The 15,259-nt window shown below is 39.6% G+C and overlaps 1 protein-coding gene across 4 annotated transcripts in view; it reads right to left on the bottom strand.

Annotated features, from left to right (window-relative positions):
- The window catches only part of AKT1 (AKT serine/threonine kinase 1), a 74,111-nt gene that overhangs the window by 21,942 nt on the left and 36,910 nt on the right, over nucleotides 1-15,259 (bottom strand). For 3 of the 4 annotated variants that reach the window (XM_071745408.1, XM_071745407.1, XM_071745406.1), the window contains 5 exons: nucleotides 12,457-12,585; nucleotides 6,071-6,182; nucleotides 3,343-3,490; nucleotides 1,490-1,621; nucleotides 1,256-1,321 (listed from right to left, as the gene is read on the bottom strand). In XM_071745408.1, coding sequence (XP_071601509.1) covers nucleotides 1,256-1,321; nucleotides 1,490-1,621; nucleotides 3,343-3,490; nucleotides 6,071-6,182; nucleotides 12,457-12,585 — 587 coding nt within the window. Of the gene's footprint in view, nucleotides 1-1,255; nucleotides 1,322-1,489; nucleotides 1,622-3,342; nucleotides 3,491-6,070; nucleotides 6,183-6,327; nucleotides 6,347-12,456; nucleotides 12,586-15,259 lie in introns of those variants that run through there. The other variant, XM_071745409.1, reaches the window with a different exon arrangement.

Genomic DNA, 15,259 nt, shown 5'->3' with positions numbered 1-15,259 from the left:
TTTTACTGCACTGGTTACAAGTTCTCTTACATGAAACACAAGACATTTACACACACCAGCCCGTGGGTCTCTGCCCTGCTGCCTGCAACTGCTCCCCACTGACAGCCTGCCAGAGGACTGAGCAATTATGTCAGTATCAATTTGTGAGCAATTCACAAAACCAGACTAGATGGAGGGTGTGATGGAGCATCACAAGGTGCCTTTGTACAGTCCTGTCACGTGTATTCCTGTGGCAAGTATAACATCAACTTGTTTGCTACAGTCTTGGTCATAACCCAGCCCAGTAGCAGACTTCCCAAGACAGTCCTTGTATCAGGTATTTGGGGTTATGAACGCATTGTTTTAAAAAATAGTGCATATTATACCATCCTCTTCATTACTACGGGTGGTATTTTTAAACCAGGCATATTTTGCAGAGAAAGGGAGGACTGGGTTTGAGACAGGTCAAACATTTACTGATTATACCCAACGCAGCCAATATTTACTTCCAGAGGTCACACTTAAAAGTCTAAATTCCAGTTAAGCCCTTGAGTACCTGGACAAAGGAAACAACTGGGATCCTACACAAGTCTCCTAGAGGGCTTAAGAGGCTGGAAATAATTCAGAGTCAACTTGTAATAAATACTTGAAACAAAGTCTTGAGGTGGAACTTTGTTATCTGAACTCAACACAGACTGCTGGTGTTGGAGGTAAAAACTGAAGAGTAAGGTTTGATTTTCCACTTAAGCAATCTAAAAGGAAAGCAGCAGACAGAACACAGCCCTGGGTTTCCCTATTTTCCCACCACTATCTTTTGGCTGGCATTACCAGTGCTTCAATTCTTTAGTAAGATGCTCCTGGGAGCTTAACAAAATATATAGAAAAGCAAAATTAAAGGGTTTTTCTGACACTACATCTTCCTGAACTCACTTGTCACATGATTAGGGTCACCCTGAACTCTGCTACGAAGAGGAAGTCAAGCGTTTGGAGGACAAGGAAAGCAGATACTTCTCTCAGAGATAGCAAGCCATTAAATGGGTGAGCCATAAAGTCAAGCCACACCCTGAAACAGTCTTCAAGAGGTACTAAGGACCTGCTCTGCAAGAGTGAGAAGACTTAAAAAAACATTTTAATTTGTGCTTTCCCAAAATGGAGCATTATAAAAATACACAGCTGCTCTGAAAACACAGATCAGAGATGTGATACTTTAAATAACAAAAAATAAGCAAAGTCTTGGTTGATATTGAGTTACCTTCACCAGAAGGAAGACACTTACTGTTAAGAATGGATGCCGTGAGTTCTGTAAAACACGGTTTTCTGTCAGTGTGTGAGCTACTTCGTCCTGAAACACAAGCAGCAGGAAATCAGTAATGTGATTCCCCAGATCAGGGGGATCTATTTCATACACTAACAGAGCAATTATTTACAAGTACTCAGAGAATCCTTGGTATGAATTTCCCAAAGGCTGTATCAAGGGTGAAGCACGTTTCCAAGGTTCTCATCTGCTCACCTTTGCTACGATAACTTCCTTCTTCAGAATTTTCATAGCATAATACCGTCCAGTTGCTTTTTCTTTAACTAAAATCACCTTTCCAAAAGTGCCTTTTCCCAGTAGTTTAAGGTATTCAAACTCATTCATCGTCTGTTAAGAGTACAGATAAACAACAACTGAATTACATGAAGTAACAACAAGCATATCATTGTCAGACCAGAACTTCTTATTCATGTGAGAATACATTGCATATGTTACAGATGTGGGGCGTTTTAATCCTTTTGCTTAGTAGAATTCAGGAGAATAAATGGTTCTTCCATAAAAATGAATACTAGTGCACTCCCAAAGATATTTAAATTATTCAGGGAAAAAACATAAGCAGAACACATGACTCAACACTCCATTGTGCAAATACCATTCAACTATTATTAATACATATTAATTTTGACCATATTGTCTGTGCAGACATTCTGTAAAAGACACCCATACCTTTTTCCTGATGTTTTCCACCTCACTAGGGGACCAGCTCTCTTGTGCTTTACTGAACAGCACCAAAACCCACAGGCAAAACCAGCTGCCTCACAGGTTAGCCATTCAGCCTTAGCTGCTTCACTGTCAGGGAAAATCAGAATCTGTTGCAGGCTGAGGACAGTCTCATTACTGTTGCATCAATGACCACTGCTAACAAGGCAACAGCCAAGAGTTATGCAGCCTTGGATGGGGAAAAATTTTAAGATTCTCCCAACAGCAAATTACTTCTGTATTGTTCCCTAGATCTGGCTGAGAAGACCTTCCACTACCTGTTCAATACAGTTGATGTCAGAACCCCAAACATCATTTTGACTCTTCTGACTAACAAGACTCTGTCCCTGTCATAAAAGCACATGTTTATTTGATGAAAAAGGTGGTTCTTGCATTCTTATGAAGAGTCACTTAGCAAGAACAGTATTTGCTAATAGCAGCTACAATTCAGAATGACTTGTAAGTAGCCACTCAGATCAGTCTAAAACCACTGACATGACACAAGGCTGGTACACATGATTAGTGATGATGCTGGTAGGTGGCTATCTATCTTTTTACTTCAAAACTTACTCTGTTTTCCCAAAACAGAAAGAAACTTACAAAAGTAAGTGTGGATGACAATGGTGAAGATAAGGATGCAAAGAAGGGTCTTGGTACAATCCACAGCCATAGCATTTGCATGGGAGAAGGTTCTATCAATTATCTCCTACAAGAGCAGATGGGAATGCTTTGGAAAACAGATATCCAAACAGAAGACCACAAGAGGGCAGAAAGTAGTGAAAGAAGATTGAAGACTTATCTAAAATGATTCCATAGGGCAACAATCTCCTATGGCACACTCCTTTCATGGAAGACCTCAGTTTAGCCAGCACTGTGCACTCAGACAATGCTGTGCCTCATGCAAAAACCTGAGCTCTAGGAACACCAGGGACAGACAGTATAGCAGCTGCCTGGGAATTAGCCTAAATCCTTAGCAATTAATCTGAACCCACCATAAAACTTGCAAATCCACTGGAATACCTTTGCACAGGCCTGCAAGGAGTTTACAATGCCACACAGTCCAGTAGGAGCTGTGATTTCAGGCTCTGCACCACAGGAAAATGGGCAAACCAATTCCAGACCTGAGCTGGCCTCAAAAGCCATTCAGTAAAAATATCTGAACTCAAAACTCCACCGGATCCAGCCAGGCTTTGCCTGGTACCTGCTCAGCTCAGACAATTGCTTCCTCCAGAAGGTGCATCTAAAATCAACAGTGTAATTGTTATGAGAACACAAATGTATTGATGGTTTTCTCTTGTCTACATTCAAGAAGACCTAAAAATATTGTTATTGCTGCTATGCTCACTTACCACTTTGTGTTTTGGCTTTGTCATAGAAACTTCCATTTCTTCAGCACCTGAATTATCACTGGGAGAACCAGATCTAAAATCCATCATCTCTTCCTCTTGTTTCTTGAGGCTGTCTGCTACCGTTTGGATGGCTTTTGTCCATTCTTCCCTGGCAAAATATAAGCAAAGTCATTTGTTACTTGTGACTTTAGATTACTGTCTGCCATGGCAAGGGTCACCAAGCAATACGGTGCAACCAATGCTCTCTGATGAATCAATGCAACATAGGATGAATTATGTGCAATTTCAAGCACTGTAAAAATGCATTTCTAAGAGAACTTTTAACATATACCTTTATTAATCATACTAGAAAGAAGAGACAACTGAAGTCCCCCAGTCTGTATACAATATAAGGCTTTTTGAGCAGAATTCTGAATGAATAGGCATTCAGTCAGCAGCTCAAGATATGACCTCATGAAACAGAGATTTACATAACAAAACCAGACTTGTCTAACTCCAGAAGCAAAAAGCTCCCATGCAGCACAAAGCAATTAAACACAGTTACTCCATTCCTACTGTGCACTGCAACACATATACCCAACTGCTGGGGGCTCCACCTCTTCACACCCATACCCCAGATTTTAATGGCAAAAGGTGTTCTAGAAGAAGGTATTAAAGCCCCAGGATACTTAGATTATTCCTCTGTTATGAAGATTATGGCAGAAGTACAGCAATTCCTGAGTAAATTTTAACAGCATGTTGGAAAAAGCAATGACATTTTCTCTTAGACACAAGTCTTGGTTAGGACAAAGTTTCCACAGCTGTTTCACTAGTGGGTGCTCTAATACTGACCCCTTCTACCTCCTAGGAGACCACTTGCACTCCAGTGTCCTTTAGAAGCTACTGAAGTGAAAGTTCTTGGCCTTCACTTCATTTCACTGCAAATTTACTGAACAGAGACCATACAATTCTTATGGACTTACAGGGTCTTGGGACAGGCTTTAAGGCATACAGGGTGTGAAAAAATGTTCAGTAGACCATGGGAATTTACCATGATTCCTTATCTTTTGTTATCTGTAGGGAACGAGGCTTAAAGGTTTAGTTGATATTTTTAGGGCACTGGCTAAACTCTTCTCCCAAGGACACCCCAGGTAAAATACTTTGCTATTACAGCAGGAACAGGAGCCAATGTTTAATGAATCCATGCACAAACTGCAGTGAAGCCAAGCCATCCTATTCACACTTTTCACTGTTTCTATGAAATCATTTAGTGAAATACCACACGAAGAAAATAGTCTGAACATGTGAATTTCAGTTTGTGATGGATGGAAAAGAGAAATTAAGCAAGATAATGCTAAACATTCTAAAAATTCTTGCTACACTCCCAGACTTCTTCAGTCACCAAACACATTTACTTTTTCATATTCAGAACTATTAAAAACTAATTTTTCCTTATCTCTCCCACTCAAAAAACAAACGTTGCTTTTAAAGGCACAGAGAAAGCTGAAGGCATAACTTCCTTCACATTTACTTTGAGATTGGTTACTGACTTGGTTGAGATCTCAGCCCTCCTGAAGTGAATCTTTGACTTCTGGGAGACCAGAATTTCACCCTCAGCTTTTATTGCTCAAGCATACACAACAGAGGTGACTAATACCCCAAACCCTGAAGTGTCACAAAGCTGACTTAATTGGCTAGGAGGGAACAAAACAAGACTGAAACACAATCTTCCCCCAAGTGGAAACTGTTATTCACTCCCTTTAGGGTCACTGACCACAAATCTACTATAAGAAACAAGAACCAGTTATTTTTCTTTGCTTTTAACTTTATTTCACCTTCTTCGGATCAATGTAATAAAATAAAAAACAAGAAACAGCAACCTTCTTTAAATCAGTGCATGCAAAGGCTACAAAAGAAAAAAGCAAAAAATATTAGGTAGAATTTGCTGATCTTAAAAAGAAAGCTCTGCCAGTATTGTATTTAGGGAGGACAAGGATTTTAAAATGTCCCTTCCCCTAGGGCAATCATACTGGAATAGAATAATTTAAGTTCAGTTCCTGAAGTGTAAGTAAATATTTAAATACTCTGTAGTTGTAGAATAGCTGTGCTGGAAAACTCTTCTCTCAGGAGGTAAGAGATCGATTCTCCAATGATGAGAGCACAGAATACCTGCTTTTAGGTTTTTTCCCTAACAGCTGAAACAGAAATCTGCACCTGCAGCAGATAACTATCACCTTTATTATCAAATTTGCATAAAGCATTAGCAATCAGCAGCAACTAACTTTTTTCCTTTATAAACAAGGATGCCTAAACAGACTTTAAAGGGTCAGTATTTTGATAAAACTCGGCTTTGCCTGAATCTCTGTTCACTTGTGCTTTTGCTTCCAGAAACTCCCAGGTCAGAAATCCTTAATTTCACATACCACAACATTCCCAGTAAGAAATGAACCCTGATTTTCCAGAAATAATTACGTTTGTGCTGGTACAACACCTGCACCTGTCCACTTTGGATCCCAAACATTTAATTTACAAATACTAATCAGAATCCACCCTCTGAAACACCCTGTAAGGTACCTTTTATCCTAGAAGATGCACTAAAACTGAGGCACTCAAAAATTATTTGTTGCTTTTCAGTCTAGACGTACATCATCTGACAAATAAGAGCTTCAGCAAAGGATTTTATATTAATGCTGAACACTTGCATCTGCTTTTGCAAGTAGTTTATGTATTAAATATGAATGAAACATACCGCTCCTCTGGAGTCTCCACATGAAATGTTCTTTCAATTACTGTGGTCCACTGGAGGCATCTTATGATAAATGTGTTTGGTTTAGGTCGTTCTGTCTTCATCAGCTGGCACTCTAGCACAATCAAGGAAGAAAGAGTCATGGTACATAACCAGGTTTAAATAATCATTTGTCTTTATTCTTATCTAGCAAACTGTTGCAATTAATCAGCCATAGAAATCTCTCTAAGTACTGCTTTAGGAGACTTGAGACAATTTACCTTGTTGATGAAACCAATAAATATCTTAGAGATAGTCATCTAAGCAATCAAATTTTGCTTAGACAGGCTCCACATTTGGTCTGCCCAGAGAGGTAAGCAGAAATGCAATGCAATGACACAGGAGCCATTGGGACTCAGGTCCTACACTCCAAAGGTCATCCAGAGCAGAGCACACGGACAAAGTCAGCTGATAACGCAGCGATTACATCCACTGAAAATAAAGCCAAGCCCCACGTTCCCTTCCTTTGACTTTCCTGACATAAACCCATCCTTAGCTTTCAAGGTGTTGTTAGAGAGCCTGTTTGGTCATTTTGCAGCAATGCAATGAAGATTAGACTCAGCATTTCCAGTCTTCAAACACTAGAGGGAACACCAAACTGCAGAGGCACCCCCAGAAAAGACCCCATCCAAAAGACCTTCGGGACAGCTGCCACAGAGTCAGATGTTGTCCAGATAGGCAGCTAACAGCTTCCATCACTGCCAATGTTTAAGTACAACCTAAAAAGGCTATAAAAGTATGGCTACATGAAAAAACACCACTTCATAAAAGCGTGCTCTCTCTCAAATTAGGCATTAATTTTGTTTTTTGAAAAGTCGCACCTACTATTTTAACCTTCATAGGATGCTATGAGTGTTTATCCTTCACCTTTGGGCCTGACACAAACACATAATTAAGGGTACACTAGCTATACAACAAGAGAAGATCTGAAAAAGAAAAATCAATTAAATAATAACAGAAGCCAAACCACCACATTTTTAGATTTCTACTAATAGAAATGAATGCTAATTAATAGAAACTAATACTAATTTCCTGTCCAAAGAAAGCCAAATCAAGAAACCAGGTGAATAAGGTTAAAAAACAAAACAAAACAAACAACAACCAAAAAAAAACCCTGTCTTGTTTTTTTCTTCTTACATTAAACTCTCCTCCATGCAGCTAGTGAAACCAAAAGCTTACTATTATTTCACCTTTTTTCAGGTTCTAAATCAGCTTCCAAGAAAATAAATACAGCACTACAAAGACAAGGAGAAATTTCAGCTTACTGCTAGAGTTATGAACATCCTCCACTATCAGCAAGTTGAGACAGAATCCAGCCAAAATAACAAAGCATGCTACTAGGGCTACACTGGTATCGCTGGGTTAATTTTATTATTGTGAAAATTTAGAATCCTCAGTTTTAAATTCAAGCTCTTAATTAGCACCAAGATAAAATATTTGCTGTCGGTGGTTTTGGGCGCCGTATTTTTGGCAATGTATTTCATGCCTCATTTGCTACTGGAATTATAAGCTTTTCAATGAGTAACTTTGCATTTTTCATGATGCAAAAATCTAATTTTTCTTTAATAGCACGCTGAGGTTATACTGCATCCTACTAAAGCACTGCAATTAGATATGAGAAAAGTTTATTAATGAGTCATGAAAAGGTTTTAGTGTGAGATTGAGGAACTTGCACCGAGGAGGCAGCCTTTCAGCTGAACCCTCCATCCTCCTTTGCTGAAAGACACCTGAGGCCACTCACGACTGCACGAGCTGCTGCAGCCCAGGAAACCCAGTTCTGATAAATTTAACTAAAGGAGATCTCTTTCCTGCTACTGGATGGTCCCCTTTAACTTAGCTGCTCTTCTGTTTTCTGTTGTTTGTTCTGTCTCCCACATTCTCCTGCCTAAGGTGATCAGATGAAGGCTGGGGTTGTCCTCCATCAGCCTGCACAATGCAGCCCTAACAGATACTGAATTTGGCTGAAGGCTTCAAGCAGGAAATCTGGCTATTTCTAACCTCATGCAAATCCAGGATTGTGCTCCCCTACTTACATGATGAAGAAATAAACTGAGAGGTTTATCTTACTATTTTAGAAGTCTCTAAATTCACTATTAGTTCCTCAGATTAAGTATTCTGAAGTAGCAGCACAGGTACTTAAACTAGCCATAAACTCAAAACTTTAACCACTTAATTTCAGCATAATAATCCAATACAAGGCATTTGCTGTCATAGAAGGGGACCAATTAAACATCTTTTCCCTTAAATCAGCACTGTCCATTGATATTTGTTAAGCCTGCTGATCCAGCAATCTTTAAGGCATACAGCAAGATGAATAATAGAGATTTGTCAGTTAATAACCACTATAATTCAAGTATGTCACATAGAAGTGTTTTGTTTAGTGAACAATATGCTGTCTAATTACCCTGCTCAATCATAACAGCACATACCAAGAAATACAGAAGGCTTTACTTTTAAATTGTCTTACTAAAGTACTGCACCACATAGGTTTCAGGAAGTTTGAAGCTACCACTTAGTTCTACCCATATACAAGAACTGCATGGATTTGATCAACAAATCTTACTTTTGAAACTGTGTTCTTTACTGTAGCTGGCAAGCCAGAGAAGCAGCAAACTTGCCTTCTATAATCATGTACTGCAACACGCACCACTACAGCCGAGCACAGATACAGATGCTGTGTAATATTAAGTCTGATTCATGGCATGTTTGGGGTTTTTGCTACAAAAACCTTCACATTTCATGTAAGGGCCAAAGGCCACTTACCACTTTGAAGACAGCTTTTTCTGTCAAACAGGCCAACCTAAGTATTCCCCACTTGCAACAAAGTACTATAAACAGCAGCCTGTTAAAAATTATTTAAATCGCTCTAAAGAACCTCTTGGTTCTTTCCTGGCATTTGGTCTTTTAAAGTAAGCAGGACAGAGAAATTGTTCCTAACAGGAATAGACACCAAGGCATTCAAATGTAAATTACCATTTTGTATTTGAAAGACACTTAGTATTATACCAGTGACTTTCTAAAATGTCACAATATTTGCTTCTCCAGCACTTAAGCTAAAAGGCAGATTACTTGTGATGAAAGTGTCAAACTCTGCTCCCTATATAATGACATCACACTTTAAAACAATAATGTCAAGGTAGAATCCTCATTCCTGCTTTGGTTTAAGGAAGGGAATGGGGGGGGGGGAAAGGAAAAAGAAAAGTGTATCAGGCAAGAAGAACGATAACTAAATATAACTTTGGAAAGGCAAACAGGAACATTATGTTGGAGTGCTCCTTTTCTAGTAGCCCCACTGGATAAATTCAGCACCACACAGCTCAGCATGGCAAAATTCAGGAGCCTCAAGTTTAGAGACCTGGACTAACATCAGACACAAAAAATCTGTTTGCCATCTGACTATCCCATGCCCTGCAATAAATGCTTGACTGCAAACATGCAGTCCCGTCCCTAAAGGAGCACTCAAATTGTTGAGCAATTATATTTTCAGATATGCACCACATCCCATCCTTGTCCTTTTTGACAGAGAAATAATCCCTACATTCTAACAGGAACAGCCTCTCTCTCCATGTGGTTTTTCAGAATATATGGTTTTAAAGGCTTATCATGTATGTCTGCCTATTAGGTTATAATCTGAGATTACAATCAGTATGAAGGGTACTTATCACACAGATTTACAACACAGGCTCTATTAGTTATTTATCTGTAGCATCCCTGTAGCAGAACTATTTCTACTGTATTTCTTTCTATTCCTTCTATCTTACTGGTGGTGAGGTACAGAACTTGAACACACAAATATGACTAAAAAATCACAGTTAAATGTCCATGCACCATCTTTCAGAAGTTTTGTTTTTTAAATTAATCACCCATACGTAACTTCCAGGGAAAATAAACTTCTTATACATACAATTGAACATGGATATGTGGCAATTTAAAATGGGAAATTAGGTTGAGAAAAAGGTACTTAAAAAAAAAAAAGTGAGATAACTACATTAGATGTTCTCTTCTTTCACTGTTTTCTTCTGAATTGAGTATTTCCTACCTCTCATATGTTGACAAAATCACTTAATATGAATTTTACACATGTCAGAATAGTCCCTCATTCACAAAAAAAATCCCTTCTAATCGCAGAGATAAAAAAGCCTGCATTATTTTACAGCAGAAGAGGGTAAAGATTTTTAATCAGAAACATGGGACCAGTTCCAAAGAACAGACTGACAAAGACAGCCTGCCATCTCATTAAAAAAGAAAAAAATAAATCTAGTTCACTAATTAACAAAAAAAAAAAAAAAAAAAGCCAGGACTATCACGGTCTCTTAGGAAAAAAAAAAAAAAAAAAAAAAAAAAAACAACAAAAAACAAAAAACAAAAACAGAATTCTCACAAAACATTTAAGCTGAATTCCCTCCACCTTCTACTGGCAGGAGGCTTCTGCAGGATGCCTCTGATGCATGAGGCTGTGTTCTGGTCTGAGCCTTCCTCCAGAAGTTCCAGTTCCCTCACACAAATTCAACAAGTTAACCCAACTGAAGTACCAGGCAAGCAGGTTCAAAGGGAAAACTTATGGTGCAAAACACATCCAAATGATACATGTGGAGGGTATCCAGAAGTGAACCACACATCAGGTGCTGGCAGCACTGTGTGCCAGTGCCTACATGAGAAATTTAAATCTCGGTGGAGCAACAGCTGCTTCAGTGAGCCCAAAACCACAATAATCACTGTTAGCAAGGAGGCCTCCCCATAATTATTAAGGCCTTCCCAACCTGCTGCTGGTTCACCAGGCCACTGCTCCAAATATCCCTACACCCACCACCCTCCCTGCAATCCCTCTTACAGGGCTACACCTCACTCCATAGGCATGCGTTGCATCTTTTTTGACAATGGTTCGATACCATGGCAACAAACATGTTTATCTAAAAATGCCAAGACTCATGGGCTCCATCTGCCCCACCAGATTCCTGCTGTGAAACCTGATTTAAGCTAACTCTTTTTGAAAGCAACCTGGAAAAAGAGAAGGCAACGGACACATCCTTTTTTAGTCCTTACCACTGAGCTGCAGTAAATAATTATCAGAAGTGATGCAGTTAGCAGCATCAGGATAGAAGTGTCCTGCAAGAAGTGCATTTGTTAAAAGCCTCTGGCTACAAACCAAGTACTGAATTAATTTATGAATTAATGGCTTTCTTTACCTTCTCAAGCCATAAGGCGATACCAGTCTAAAGAGTAAAGTACCATGTCATTACCAAAATGAAAACACTATGATAACTCTCTCTCTAAAACAAGACAAAAAACCCTGAAGCACTCTTGGAATCCTGGACAGAGGCACCAGGCAACAGCACATCCATAATTTATTCCCATCCTCAGTCAGAACAGGTATTATGTTGCTACCAGCAGAAAAAAAAGAACATTTGCAATAATTCCTAGTGCTGCCAAGCCCTCTTCTGGACTCAGGGCATTCCAAAATAAATGTTTGCTTAAAGGTCAATGACAAAGATGAACCCCATATCCTTCAAGCTACACTGTAATGAAAAGGTAAAGGAAGGGACCCTACCCTTCTCTCTGCAGAATTTCACTGCCACTAGCCACCAGGAACAGGGAACCATGGTTGCTAATGCCAGGTGCCACAATGATGTATTTTTAAGTGGTAGAACAAGACAGAGGCTGATCATGAGATGGGGAAGATTAAGAATGGGAGAAAATAAAAGCTGGAGTTATACAGTGAAAGGTTAAAAACACGAACAAGAAAATTTACTTCAGAGTATTCTGTCACTTGCTGTGCTGTAGCACCTCAGCAAAGTGTCTGAATAGGACAAGTGGAGAGGTTAGGGTGTCCGATGATTTCCAAATCTTTCTGTTGAGGAAATATGGGTTTGTGCTCAAAATAAAGAAAAAACTGAGTATCTTTCATTAAAAGCAGTGCTCATTTCATGTTCTCTTATGCTAACATCAAATAACTTTAACCTATGCCAATGCCACTTGAATCCAGTTCTGGTGGCAGAACAGAGGCTGTGCCTACCTGCCAAGTACTGAGACATGTCCCTGGGTTAATTTTCACTCCAAAGCAACTTGATGAATAACAGACATACAAAATATTAACAAAAAGACTCGTTTTATTCTATAACCAGAAACGGTAAATTAGTAGAAAACTGAAAACAAAACAACAGAGCATCAAGCCTCCACATCACAGGTTGTGACTGAGAAGCATCATTTCAAATAAACATGTTTATATACATGTATAAACGTGTTTATATACATTGGTCTGGGCAGAATGTTACTTGATGCAGCTTACCAGCTGTATGGCTGCAAGATAGCAACTCCCAAACTGGACTGAGGTGCACATAAAAAACACTTACGAGCTACTGAGAAGTTATTTAGAGGTGATTCCCGTTGGTCAACATCCTGAGGTCGCTCCTTGTACCCAATGAAAGTTCCATCATTCTTTAGAAGAAAATACCGGGGCCTCCATGTTTTTATGTATTCTCCTGAAAGATGGGCAGAGTGAGAGAACATCAGAAAACACCCTGAAATACTGACTAGACAATAATTTTTTTTTAATAATTAAATTGTATGTCATCCTGACATAGAAGCATTTTTAAGAATGTTCAGTTTATTCTGCTACAGTGGAAAAATACAGGCACTGAGTCAAATATTGCTAGCAATGTAAACCATAAAAATGGGACTTGATAAAAGGTAAATAGCTACGTTTTGTTCTTCCATCTACTCCAATTTCCATTCAAATTCTGCAACATCTGCCTTAAATGCATTTTAAATTTTAAAAAAATCAGAGCAGATGTCCTATGTATTATTTTTGCTATTGTCATTTTTCATACTGACAAGTGGAGAAATTTTTTTCATTTACATTTTGCAGCGCAAGTATTTTAAACAACAATGGGTAATTTACTAATTAGTCAACTGCTTTATCAAACCAACAGTCACTTTTAGAACATAAGAAGATAATTCTCTGCTTAAGTTACATAACATCACTCACTCCTCTCACAACATCTCAAGCATGAAACACAAGATGATACATCACAATATGAAGGGGAAAGCACTGGATGATGTATACTTATACCACAAAGAAGAAAACAAACACCTACTCCAAGCTGAAAGATATTCTACCTATCCTTGTCAGAGAAAACATACCTCAATCACACCACGCTACTGCTCATCTGAGTAAACTGCACAGGTAATAGTCACCTGTTATATGACCATGCTCAGAATCTCCAGCACTAGCACAAAAACAGTCAGTCAAAACCTCAGTTATTTACTGGATTTACCCATCTGGGCTCCAGGGAAGGAAGACAGGGTTTCACTTGTGGCTCTTCTGGGTGACATTGACATGAGCCTCAGTTCTCCCTGTTGCTCAGTGCCCAAGTTATCATCTTCTCAGAACCTCAAATAGCTTTATATGGTGCCAAGCTGGGCCCATAGGTCCTACAAGGTCAAGCAGTAATGTTTCTGTTTGGCCGAATCACAAAAGCCTCACTCAACGTGCTACTCCAATCAGAGCACTAGCCACACTTCTCCAACTCCGCTCACCCTAACAACTGATAAAAAAGAAAAAAAAAAAAGTGGTCACTACAAAGCACCCACAGCTGGTCAGCAGCAATGCCCTCCTCCCTCCAGTATGGTTTCTCAGTTGTTTATTCAACATCAGCAGGAGGACTAGGGAGCACAGCAGGAGCCAAGACCACCCCACCCGACTGCCTCTTCAGCAGCTGGTACCCAGCACCCACGGCTTCATCTGCTGGAGAGTTCTTCAAACAAGCACCAAGAGCTGTGAGAAGAAAAGGTTCCTTAGATTTATTGGCTCTGGGCAGCCTTCTGCTGCTTTCCTGATCTCCCAGGCTCTGCTGACACCCTCTCTTCCTGCTGCTCGCCTCTCCTCTCCATAATTTCTCTCCCGGCACTGTGCACCCTACCCCAGGAACTCCCCTGCAGCTGCTTTGCCTCCTTCCTCTCCCCACAGACCTCCTCTCCTTCTGCACTGCAGTTTCAACCTGCTTCAGGCACCAGCTGTGTCATTTCTTCTCTGTCCAAACTCCTACTTTTCTCTCCTGCATGCAGTAGCACAAGCAGTCCCACAGCTCATGCTATGCAGCCATGGACACACACACTCCTGGCTGCTGCTTTCACCTGTCTGGCCATCTTTAGGCTTTAATTTTCTAATCTAAAGGAAAAAAACTAAAGAGTTACAGAACCAGAGGGAAGAGAGTGACACAGAACTACCTTTCCAACAGTGGCCATTCCTGAAGAAAATATCCATTTGTACTAATGAAACAAGGCATGGGACAAGAAAGATGAGAGAGGAAAAGGAATGAGCAGAGTCTTTCCTTTAGAGATGCCTGTTACAGCTGCAGGTGTTACACTAACCTATAAGAGGCTTACAAAAATGTCATTGTCACTTCAGGAATTTCAGAATAACTCACCTAAGATGCCATGGCTTAACATTTATAAGCAAGGCAGTAAATGTAGAAGGTTTTTTTGTCATCATCCTTTTCATTCTGACCTTAATTGAAAGCTGCAAACTTTCTGGGATCAGTAAGAGATTATCAAGCCTTTCACATTTAAATTATCAGTCCAACTCAGCCAAGATCATTGCAATTGCTACAATCTCATTACTATTACACCACAGATGTGACTACAGGGACAAGCAGGTACATGGCACACTCTTGCTGAGAGATTTACCAGGTAAGCAGGTCAGGAAGGTGGCTGCCTGGACTATCACAATGTAGGAATGCACTGCTACATACCTGACTCATTGGTATTTTCTTCTCTTGCATAAAGCAGATCAAGGAGACCTGGGAACCAGCACATATTTCTTATCATACCTACATTCAGGACTAAATCCAGATTGGATGGGATGAAAAAATATCTGAAGAGGGGCAAGATAGAGTTTTCATTTCTCTTATTCTCCAATACATGCTACACGTCTTTCCTGCTTTATTTACAGGGAAGACATGTATTTTTGGCAGATTTGAAATTATTATCTGGTTATTTTCAGTGAAGTATGCATAATTTTACACAAAATGACACTGTACTGTCACAAGCTACTCTTCCTCTTAAATTAGATGCTTATGTTTGGCTCCCATACTTTCTTACACTTTATCCCACCAATCTGTTTCTCTGTTAGAAACATATCATGTAACAGGATTA

Source organism: Heliangelus exortis, chromosome 5 (genome assembly GCF_036169615.1).
Source record: "Heliangelus exortis chromosome 5, bHelExo1.hap1, whole genome shotgun sequence".
Taxonomy (NCBI): Eukaryota; Metazoa; Chordata; class Aves; order Apodiformes; family Trochilidae; genus Heliangelus; species Heliangelus exortis.
Note: the sequence above shows the minus strand (reverse complement) of the source record. Positions and strands in the feature narration are given on the sequence as shown.